Consider the following 11,826-nt stretch of genomic DNA (forward strand, 5'->3'; position numbering starts at 1 on the left):
TAAAATCACACTTCATGCACTCTCTCTCAGTGTACTTCAAGAACAGTTTCTCATCTCAAATCTCTGTTTTCTGCATTTTTCGCTTGCTTGTTGTGCATCAGTCTACCGTTGTTTACAGCGCTGTCATGTTTTGTTTTGTTATTTCAAAAATGACCTCCAAGAAGAAACGTTTTAAAATGATGCCAAATCACAAACTGCTTAGCGGTGTCTGTAATCAGACCTCTGTACCTTTGCTCTGCTTCACTTCAGCAGCATCAGGTAAAGTGACAGAGAGAATCATATGTTGATTCATGGTTTTCTTCCGTTTTTGATCTGCTGCTGAATATTTTCAAGGCAGTTTCTTTGTTTATTATTTACTGTGTTTCTGTGTGCTTGCGTGTTCCTCTTTGTTTTCTGTCACAATGTATTTTATTGATATCCCAGTTTGTGTTCTTCTACGGCATCTATGACTCACAGGCAAATATGACAGCAGGTGGTGCGTGATGTAATACGGGCCACATATAAGTGTGTTCTCTGTCTGCTGACTCTACCTGAGGACAAAGCAAAATTTGGAAACGCGAAACATTGCAAACTGGACCCCCGCTGGGTTTTGAGGTGTTTCAAGATGTCTAAATATGCACACTGAAAATGTTTACCGGGCTTTAGAGAGTGCAGGAGCTAAATTATTGTCTTTAGGATAATTCTCTGATCACTGAAGATTTTATTACCAGGTTTTATTCATACTAACTAAACATTCAGTTGGATAAGCACAACACAATCGTTGTGTACTTCTATGACTGGTAGGTAGAGTATGTCATCACCAAGGTCCAAGCTCCCGCTTCTTCTGTATGGGATCCTCCTGTGCAGCGCCTCTGCTCCGCTTCCAGTTATCAGCCGGACGAGACAAACGGTACGAAGCGCCGGATCACTGGTTTCACCCAGCAGCAACATCTGGGACAAGAGGGAAGTGACAGCGAAAGACGGAGAATACCTGCTGGGCATAAAGAGACTGAGAAGGCTTTACTGTAACGTGGGCATTGGTTTCCACATTCAGGTCTTACCCAATGGGAAGATCACGGGCGTGCACAATGAAAACAGATACAGTAAGTAATTTTTCCTTTCCCTGATTCATCACCTTTATCATTTGTTGCTATGATAAGAACAAATATAAAGACACAACTATCTCAAAGTTTGGTCGAGTGATTTCTGCGTGGATTGAGGAGACTGCTTGTTGCATGCAAACATACTGTACATTATTATATTCTTCTGTTTTGTATCTCTACATCAAAAGATAAGAAATCATGCAGTTGCATTATGTTAATAAATAGCTTTAAAAAAAAAGAATTCCTGCTGACACTCAGAAAAATAAAGTCAGGTTTGCAATAAACTTGAAAACAATGGCCAGCAGGGGGCGGGTTTTCTGCAAAAAGTCTAATTATGTTGTCTGTAAGAAAATCATTGGAATCACTGACACGTGTTATTTAATAAATGTTTGTAAATTATTCTCCAATAATGAGGAAATTGTTTGTCAGTCTGTCAGTCAGATCAGCACATCGGCTGAAGAAATATGACACGAACCCAGAAGTCGACGTGATTTCATGTTCAAATGTTCCCAGAACACTTTAGAGCGACTGAGTTGGAGTTCAGGAGGCAGAAAGTGTCCTTTAACAAAATACTGAACCCCAAAATGAATCTGTGTATGTGTGTCAATAATACATTAATGCCTGTGTTAATGCGTGCAGTGAAAAGCACTTTAAGCTTTCAGTTAAAGTAGAAAAGTTCTTTATAAGCACCAGTTTGTTCACTGGCCTCCAGATGTTGCCTCCCAGAACAGAGCAGAACCTTTAACCCAGTCTCCACTTATATCATCCCCACAGCCCCATTTATAAACCAGGCTTATAATTAGTTTTGAATTCAAATATGATCTTTGCAGTAAACTGTGTGTAAATAGATATTTATAAAACGTATCTGATCTCAAAAGCAAAGTGATCTTCCTGCCAGGTTGACGCTGCTGTTTGGAACACAGTTACAGGTTGAATGAATGAATTATCATAAAAAATGGTTGGAATTATGGGGCACAGACTCAGTAATGACTGCACTAATGTGTTTGTGCATTATAAGCTTTCTCATCTGACCACCTTTTTAGGCTCAGAGGTTTTGTGTTTGTTGTTTGTCTGATTGATGTGAGGAGTTCTTCTGGTGACGACACACAGAATCCAAAAGAAGGAAAACACAGCAGGATACTTCAGGTGAATCATACGAGAAAATAAATGATCTAAAACTTGCAGCAACATGGAAAAATACAAACTACACAGGAGAGAAGATGAATGTACATGTCTATACGTATAGCAGTGACATATAAACACATGCAGGAGATGGTGTTTATGACGTGTCTCCTTAGCCTTCATGATATGAGAGGTCAGTGCTACAGGCCTGCAGCCCCTGGATGCTTCTTCTAAGGCACTGGGACCAGCCACATCATTTTCCATAGCACTGGGAGTCTCTGGAGTTGCTATGGAGGCTGACGTTGTAGAGGTGATAGAGTACTCCACACACTTAGCTAACACAGGCCTTCAGCACAGATGCTGTTTATGTGAACAAACTGAAATCAGATAATCAAACCAAAATAACAAAGTGCATATTTGTTTTTGTGTCGTGGAAATGGAGAAATATTTTATAAGAATGAGCCTTTTGTCACGGCGGGGTGCGCTGGTGTGAGGAAAGAGGTAGACCCAGATGCAGACAGGGTGGAGACAAAGCGTAGTTTCAAAAATAAAGCGAGCCTTTATTGGCTGATTGCAGAAGAAAAACAAGGAACTAGGGAAACTAAGGAGGCTATGAACGCTGTTAACAAAAAGGCTGTGACACTCAGTGAAAAGCTGTGACAAACTATGAACACTGAGTAAGCTAGAAAACACGGAGAAACAATGGAGTAAACCTATGAAAACTGTGGTGAGGTTAACAGACGATCTGACACCGACTGAGCAGAAACACATGGATTAAGTACACATCACAAATCATCAGGGGAAGCAGAATCACACGGGGAAAACAGCTGACAACAACTAACATAATGACAGGACAGGGGCCGTGAAGCTAAATACAATAAACAAAAAACACAAGGATCCTTCAAAATAAAACAGGAAACATAACGAGACCCAGACATGACTCGAACTGGACAAACAAAGAAAACTTGGACATGAAACATGACAGAAACACAGAAAACTTCACACAGGGATGAGACAAATGGGAGCTTGATAAATCATGAATTAAAACTGTAACCCAGGCATGACAGAATGTAACCAGATAAACTGAAATGAAACTAGACTGAGAGGAATAAGAGAAACACCAAGAACTCAGAATACTGGCTCACATGACCCAGGACCGTGACTCCTAGTGTAAGTGTCTGCTTTAACGCCATTGTTCATATATGTCACAAACACAAACTTTCAAAAGAAGGCCCGTGTCGACCCATCAGGGTGGAGAACATGGCGGGCTCCAACCCTAAAACAGAAAGATTGTATTAAAGTATGGTTGTTGTTTTCTATGTTGTTGTTATGGGTTTTTCAGGTTTCATTATATGACATGAACCATTTCACTAAGAAACATAAACATACAGGAGCTGTGCTAATCTTCTGCAGATATGCAGCAAGTGTTGACTTTACTAAGCATTAGCAACTTGTCCTTTTCATGTTTCACTCCAGCCCTGCTAGAAATTTCTCCAGTGGAGAGAGGAGTGGTGACTCTCTATGGGGTGAGAAGCGGTCTCTTCGTTGCTATGAATGACAAAGGGAAACTCTATGGCTCGGTAAGAACCTGTAACTGCTGCCGTTGTTGCACACGGGGGCTTGTGATGCATGCCGTGAGTTGGTCCAAAGCATTACACCCACATGTTCATGCTGTAACCCTCCACCAGCCACTGTTCACTGACATTTGTAATAAATGTAATAAGTGGAAATGTTTTTGAAACGAGCGGCATCATGCTAAATGCTACAGTCTTCATGTTATCTATTAAGCCTTAAATGGGCATAAATAGTTTAAGTTATGGTTTAACTGGCAGAATGAAATGACTGCTGGATGTGATGGTGGTCAGCTGTCCCACCGAGTGATAGAGCTAAAAATATGAAACTTGAAATGAGCAACTTCTAATGAGGTATACGTCCAGCCAACCCACTCCAGGACTATGAATGAGACAATCTACACTTACTTGTAATTACACACACACACACACACACACACACACGCGCGCACACATACATCTGCATTTGTATTTGTTGGTTTTGAGGGAAAGTACATTAAAACAAATGATACAAACTGTGATTTACTGAAGTTTGTAGAACGCATCTCCAAAAGGTGATTCTGTTCATCAGGACGTAGCGTTTTGTGGGAGAAACGTTTCATCATCATCAGGTGACGTCTTCAGTCTCAGCTGACTGCAGGTTTCAACCTTATAAACAGGACATTTGCATAATGACTGAAACCAGCCCTGAAGGAACAATGGGCTGGGAGGTCAGTTCCTAAATCTTAATTATGCAAATTCTCATGACCATTGATCAACAACCACTGATCAATGGCCACGAGTCCCATTCACAGAGAGTTGGGGAATGGCTGCAATCACAGCATTGTAAGATGGTGACAGATGTACCCTTAGGCCCCTCCTCCATTCAGAGATGGTCTTTCCCTTTTCACGTAAATGGCCTCCTTGACTCCGCCCTCAAACCAGTGTTCCTCCCTGTCCAGGATGTTACATCCTCATCATTGAAAGAGTGTCCACTGGCCTGTAGGTGTAGATAGACTGCAGAGTCCTGGCCTGACGAGGTGGCTCTGCTGTGTTGGTCCATCCTCTCCGCCAGAGCTTGTTTGGTTTCCCCGATGTATAAATCCTGCACTTAACAGCGTACACTATGTTACTCGGTTTGTGTCGGGGACCCGATCCTTGGGGGGGACCAGTTTTTGGCGCAGCGTGTTTTGGGGCTTAAAAGCCACAGAGATGTAGTGTTTATTACAAATGCGTCTCAGCTGCTCCGATACTCCTGACACATACGGGATCACTGCAGGTTTTCTCTTGTCCTTCTCTCCTGGATCAGCTGGAGCTTTCTTCAGGAGCCTTCCCAGCTCTGACAAAAGTCCAGCTGGGATAACCACATTTACTCAGGTACATCAGGTAAATAAGGGTACATCTGTCACCATCTTCCCTAATGCTGTGACTGCAGCCATTCCCCAACTCTCTGTGAATGGGACTCATGGACATTGATCAGTGACCTTTGATCAGTGGTCATGAGAATTCGCATAATTAAGATTTAGGAACTGACCTCCCAGCCCATTGTTCCTTCAGTGGTTTCAGTCATTATGCAAATGTCCTGTTTATAAGATTAAAACCTGCAGTCAGCTGAGACTGAAGACGTCACCGGGATGATGATGAAACATTTCTCCCACAAAACGCTACGTCCAGATGAACAGAACCAACTTTTGGAGATGCGTTCTACAAACTTCTTGAGCATCAAGACATTTGTAGAATGCAGTTTGTGTTAAATTGTGCTGAACGTAATGCTGAAACAAAGCGTGTCTTATTTGTGCCTAATGTGGTTGTGATAGTTGCTCTTAGGCTTATTCATTTATCTGCAATATCAAATTCAGTTAAATCTAAAATCTTTAAATTAAGACAGTAGTTTTATTCAAATTTATAAGAAGTAAAAGAGTAATTAGCTAAACATAAGCTAGACACACCTAATCACCAGCTGTCGTCCTATATGTACACATTTATACAGATACAGACCTGCATGCACAACTAAAGATTGCTTTAAACAGTCGTGTCTTAATGTGCATACGACTGAACTTCCAAAACAAACCGAGCACAGGAAAACAATACTCCAAAAAGCTGCTTCAGTCAATAAATAAGCTGTGAGGCTGATATCAGAAATAAACGTGCTCTAGCTGCTCACACACTGTGCAGAAGCAGAAACCTGACACATGCCGGAGGACAGAAACAGGCACCGTGGGGTGCAGCTGATCTGGAAACACACAGCAGTTCACAGGGACATGTTTCTGCTCGGTGTGTGGGGAACATGCAGAAATATATTTGGTTCATGTGTCTAACAGATGTTTCTGTTTTTGTTCGATGCTGAAGGCGTGCATGTAGACATTGTGACATCAGATCACAACAAGCGTTCTAATCATCAGTGTTCGTGCCACTGAGGGCAGCTGGAACTATAACCCAGCGTTTGCACTAACTGACAGTGTTTTACACTGTTTGGATGAATTCAGTTGCATTGGAGGGTTTTCCAGCAGGAGCATCTCAGCTGGATTCCAGTCTGGACTTTGACTGCACCACTCGAAAACCTTTTTTTACTTACATATCAATGTACTTGTTTTTATGTATTGGAGCCTTTCAGATGTGGACTTGATGTGTGTCAGATTATTGTCATTCTGCAGAAACGCTGCCCTGAACTGATGGGGGATATTGTCCATGTTTCTGGCAGAAAACAGAATTTGTGACTCCATCGATAAGCAAGTCCTCCTGGTCCTGAAGGAGCAGAGAAGCTGTATGGTGCTCTTATTACAAAAGAGTGGAAAACAATTCATTTTAGATTTATGCAAACCTACCAAAAAGTTAAACTTTTGTTTCATCAGTCTTCAGAATATTTTTTGAACGGCTTGGAAATAATCGGGCATAATAACTCGTGTGGACCTGAGGAACGTGACGTCTGCAGCTCTTTGAAGCTTGTTCTAAGTACTTTAGTGACTCCTTAATACACTATGGAGTGATTCTGATTCTGACTTTGGCTCTTCTTCCTAAGTGTGTGTGGTGATGCGGTGACACATCCAAACTTGTATTATGTACAGATGTTTGAGCTGATGATCTTGGAATGATCTTGATGATGCTCTCCCCAACTCGTGTAAATTTACGTCTTAGATCGTCACGAGTTCCTTGGGACCGATCCATCGAGAAACTACCAGTTGTACTCAGTCGTGATCACTAACGAGATGTAAATAGGCTTTGGCCTTGTCAAATTAAAAGACACTGTAGAAACTTTAGCACCACTTATTAAGTGCTGACATGTAAAATCTTTCGTGTTTCTAACGTTTCACCTTCCTCTTCCTCTCAGGGACACTACAACGATGAATGCAACTTCAAGGAGAATATCCTGGCCAACAACTACAACGCCTATGAGTCAGCTGCGTACCCTGGCATGTACATCGGCCTCAGTAAAATGGGCAAAAGCAAAAGAGGCAACCGGGTCACACCCAAAATGACCATGACACACTTCCTTCCCAGAATATGAATTATGATGTGAAAACGCTCAACAGTGTAGACTGAAGTGAAGGGCTCCAACTTACATTTTGTGTTGTCCATTCTACAGTGAACGATGCTGCGAACTAAGACGCAGTTTAAAAAGCAGAGTAAACGCCGTGAGATTAACCAGACTGTGAACTCAAATACACTAAACTAATCACCTGAATTTACCTCAAAACTACCAGATATAGTGACAAGTCATGAAGTTCATCCTAATGAATAAATTCAATTGTTTTAACCCCTTTTTTAAAATATGTTCATGTATAATGAATATCAATCGGAGTTTTTGAGGAGGAGGACTAAGTCATGGCGGTCGTGAATCACTCTGTGAAAAGCATCACTGACATTAAAAGTTTGAACAGTTTGGTGCAACTGAAAATTCCCCAGTTTGTGCTCATAAAACATCAAACATCAAACCAAAACTGAGCTCTTCTCCTTTGGAAACTCCACCATACCAGTTACTACATACTACACCACACAACGTACTGCATGCATACTACACCACACAACGTACTGCATGCATACTACACCACACAACATACTGCATGCATACTACACCACACAACGTACTGCATGCATACTACACCACACAACGTACTGCATGCATACTACACCACACAACGTACTGCATGCATACTACACCACACAACGTACTGCATGCATACTACACCACACAACGTACTGCATGCATACTACACCACACAACGTACTGCATGCATACTACACCACACAACGTACTGCATGCATACTACACCACACAACGTACTGCATGCATACTACACCACACAACGTACTGCATGCATACTACACCACACAACATACTGCATGCATACTACACCACACAACGTACTGCATGCATACTACACCACACAACGTACTGCATGCATACTACACCACACAACGTACTGCATGCATACTACACCACACAACGTACTGCATGCATACTACACCACACAACATACTGCATGCATACTACACCACACAACGTACTGCATGCATACTACACCACACAACGTACTGCATGCATACTACACCACACAACGTACTGCATGCATACTACACCACACAACGTACTGCATGCATACTACACCACACAACGTACTGCATGCATACTACACCAGTGGTTCCTCCCAGCCTGGATGTGTGTGGAAGAGACGGAAACCACAACAAAACGTTGCTGATTGTTAGCACGGCCAACTGTCTGATGTTTGCACTTAAGTAGTGTTTTAGTTGTTTTGAACACTATTATAACACGCTACTGCTAAATATTGGCTGTATATTGATTGTAATGTAAACTGTAACTGGGTTAAACTGGCGCACGCCCCTTGAAATGTATTTATTCTACATATTGTAAAGTGTTAGATTTATGACACATGGTTTATCTTATTATTCATAGAGTTCTAAGCTTTGTGTGAATAAATGCGCATCTCATTTTTAAATATGTTTATGGTCTCATTATAAATATTTAATTAGTCAAACCTGATCAATCATCTGCAGTAGAGAAGCTCGATTGAAACCACTTGAATAAAAGCCGTGCCGAGCTGGTTTGAATTTGAAAACCGAAGCACTAAGAGCACGAGAGGATTGTGTGTTCGATTGTGTGGAAAGTGAAGGCTTCAGCTCGGGATTCCAACAGGTCAATACTGCACGAGTAGGAAAGCACACTGGTGGCAGCAGCAGCAACATGCTGATGATGTTTACCTGCTGCAAGAGTGACGAGGAATGTGAGAAGGAGACATGCAGCTGGTTCATGTACGGCTGCATGAGAAAAACTATCAGGCAGAAAAGATTTATTCTATTTCAAAATGCAAAACTTTCCTTCCAGGCTGGTCTGACAGGTTGGTAGGCACCAAAGCAGGAACCAGTAAGAGGGATTAGTGGACGTGTGTTTGACTGACCTGGCATAATGGCTGATAAACACCTAAGTAGGATTTGGGACATATTAGGCCTGAGCATGATCGCCTTCCCTCGCTGACCTGTGCTTGAACTCCATTTAAAAGTCCTCAGCTCCTTTTTAAAAAGGACTCTTGCAGGCAGAGTTTGGGGCCAACCTGCTATGTTATGGTGAGCTGCTCCAAATCATGGGTGGGACAAAAACTGGAGGCTAGTGCAGCTGACAGAAGCTGAGAGCAGTAACCCATCCCTGTTCATGCACAGCACTGGAGTTTCTTCTCTCTTTGACATGACTGCACATGCCCCAAGACCCTACAATCTGTGAAAGAAACCAAAAGAATCACACAGCCTGCAGTGAACAAGCACCCGGTGACCCCGGGGTGTGTAAAACTCCCTTTGACAGGAAGAAACCTTCAACAGAATCAAGCTCAGGGAGGCGTGAGGATAAAGAGCAGAGAGCATAAAATAGTGCACTACCTGGTGACTAGCTATGGTTATGGTTATAATACTATGAGCACATTAGCAGAGCAAAGATGCAGGATGAGCATTAATGTTTTATCGCCTCAATAAAACTGTGAGGCAGAGACAAATGCAGTCATACTGCAGGGAAAAGATGCTGACGATGGGCCAAACTTCACTCGAGAGCACGTCCGTGATCGTCCATCCACAGCAGGTTAATCATATAATATACCATACAAATCCTAAACTGAGGCGTCATCCACACATTCAAATCTTAGTTGCATCAGAGTCTTTCTTTTCTGGACCATTTAAATATTTGGTGTCTGTTCAAACTGTGGGCTCATGAGCTTAGAGGTACAATGCACATTAACAAAGAGGCCTGCAATAATCAAAGATTATTTGTAGGAGCTTGTTTCTATTAAATAAAAAGACACAAAACATTTCAGCACCTCCAATGAATGGAGTAGGAGTTTGGACCCACACGGTGGCAGCAGTGTAAAGGACAGAGTTTACTTTGGTATCCTGACGGAAAGCTGCTGATGGATTTATCACACGGTCAAACTGATTTGATTTCATCTTCAAACTGATGGACAGTGTCAGAGCTAAATGCACTGAGTGATCTGGAACAAACATACAGTACAAAGCTCTGACATGCAGCAGTCACATTGCAAACTAGCTCAGGGTGCCAAAGGAAACTCATTAATTGGCAGGTTGAACCGTTTTTTGTAACATTTGTTTCTTGCAGCACAAAGTTTCTGTGGCAGTGAGCAACGAGCCACTTGAGGGAATTTTGTGTTATTTCCAACTCGCTGACCAGACTTTATTTATCATTTAAACCCTAAGTACACCTTTAAAACTGTGAATAATTGAATGATGAACTCAAAAAGATAAGAACATGAGAATCAGAACCAACAACTGCACGTGTTAAACTGTGGCCTCCTGAATCCTCCAGGATTCATTCAAACTTTATTTTACTCCAAAATGAAGTCGTGTGTTTTTAATGCTTTTCTAAAAGTCCTTTAATTTTTTATTTTTCTTGAATCGATGGTTGACAGTTCAGCATGGTAACATTATCCTCTCAAACATTCAGAGCTTAAATAAATGAACTGGCTCTTACACGGCAGGTTTTTACACTCAAAGCTCTCTACACAACATCTCTTATTCACCCATTCATACAAACACTTTTTTCTACACAAATCTAACATTCACACTCATTCATCAGAGAGCAGCTGATCTGCAAACTGTAGACCAGAGCAGCAGGGACCAAACCTCCAACCTTCGATCTCCTGAACTACAGCCACCCCCAAGTGTGGCCGAACACTCAGCGCTCCCTGGTATGGGATGTTCTCGTGAAACACTGGCCTCCTACACTGTGTGCACACTTTGGGTTGTTCAAAATGAGTGTTCTTCGTCATCTATAAACGATGAAGAAACTTTTATTGGTTTATTGTCTGTGTCAGGACTTTGGTTTATCTTCCTTTTACCTTCAGCTCATTAGTGGCTCAGTGCAAAATGTGGCTACCAGGATATAGAAGCGCATAGGTGTTTGAAACTTTGCTGCCATTTTTAGACATGATGTTTGACAACCTTGTGCTCCAACTCACATGTTGTAGAAGAAACTTCATGACTGTTCTCTGATTTTTCCTCTTAATAAGTCCATTACACTTATTTTCCTTCTCTTTTAAATTTCTGTGGAAGAGAGCCAGAGATTAATAACAAGTGTGATTGAGTGCAGAGAGGTCTATTAGCACATAGTGAGTGAAGAAGAAACACCCAGTGCATCATGGGAATCCCCAGCAGCCTACGTCTATTGCAGCATAACTAAGGGAGGATTCAGGGTCACCTGGTCCAGCCCTAACTATATGCTTTAGCAAAAAGGAAAGTTTGAAGCCTAATCTTGAAAGTAGAGATAGTGTCTGTCTCCTGAATCCAAACTGGAAGCTGGTTCCACAGAAGAGGGGCCTGAAAACTGAAGGCTCTGCCTCCCATTCTACTTTTAAATACTCTAGGAACAACAAGTAGGCCTGCAGAGCGAGAGCGAAGTGCTCTAATAGGGTGATATGGTACTACAAGGTCATTAAGATAAGATGGGGCCTGATTATTTAAGACCTTGTATGTGAGGAGCAGGATTTTGAATTCTGGATTTAACAGGAAGCCAAAACAGGAGAAATCTGCTCTCTCTTTCTAGTCCCTGTCAGGACTCT

The 11,826-nt window shown here is 41.9% G+C and overlaps 1 protein-coding gene across 1 annotated transcript; it reads left to right on the forward strand.

Moving 5' to 3' along the window:
• Positions 1-733: 733 nt before the first annotated feature.
• LOC146716705 (fibroblast growth factor 4-like) lies at positions 734-7,359 on the forward strand. Its single transcript, XM_085435113.1, has 3 exons — positions 734-1,082; positions 3,681-3,784; positions 7,083-7,359. The coding sequence occupies exons 1-3, from the start codon at positions 791-793 to the stop codon at positions 7,257-7,259; spliced, it is 573 nt and encodes a 190-aa protein (XP_085291239.1). The 5' UTR covers positions 734-790; the 3' UTR covers positions 7,260-7,359.
• The last annotated feature ends 4,467 nt before the right edge of the window (positions 7,360-11,826 follow it).

The sequence above is a fragment of the Copadichromis virginalis genome, linkage group LG2 (genome assembly GCF_057382275.1).
Source record: "Copadichromis virginalis isolate Kocher_CV1m ecotype Utaka linkage group LG2, C_Virginalis_male_GT1.1, whole genome shotgun sequence".
Classification (NCBI taxonomy): Eukaryota; Metazoa; Chordata; class Actinopteri; order Cichliformes; family Cichlidae; genus Copadichromis; species Copadichromis virginalis.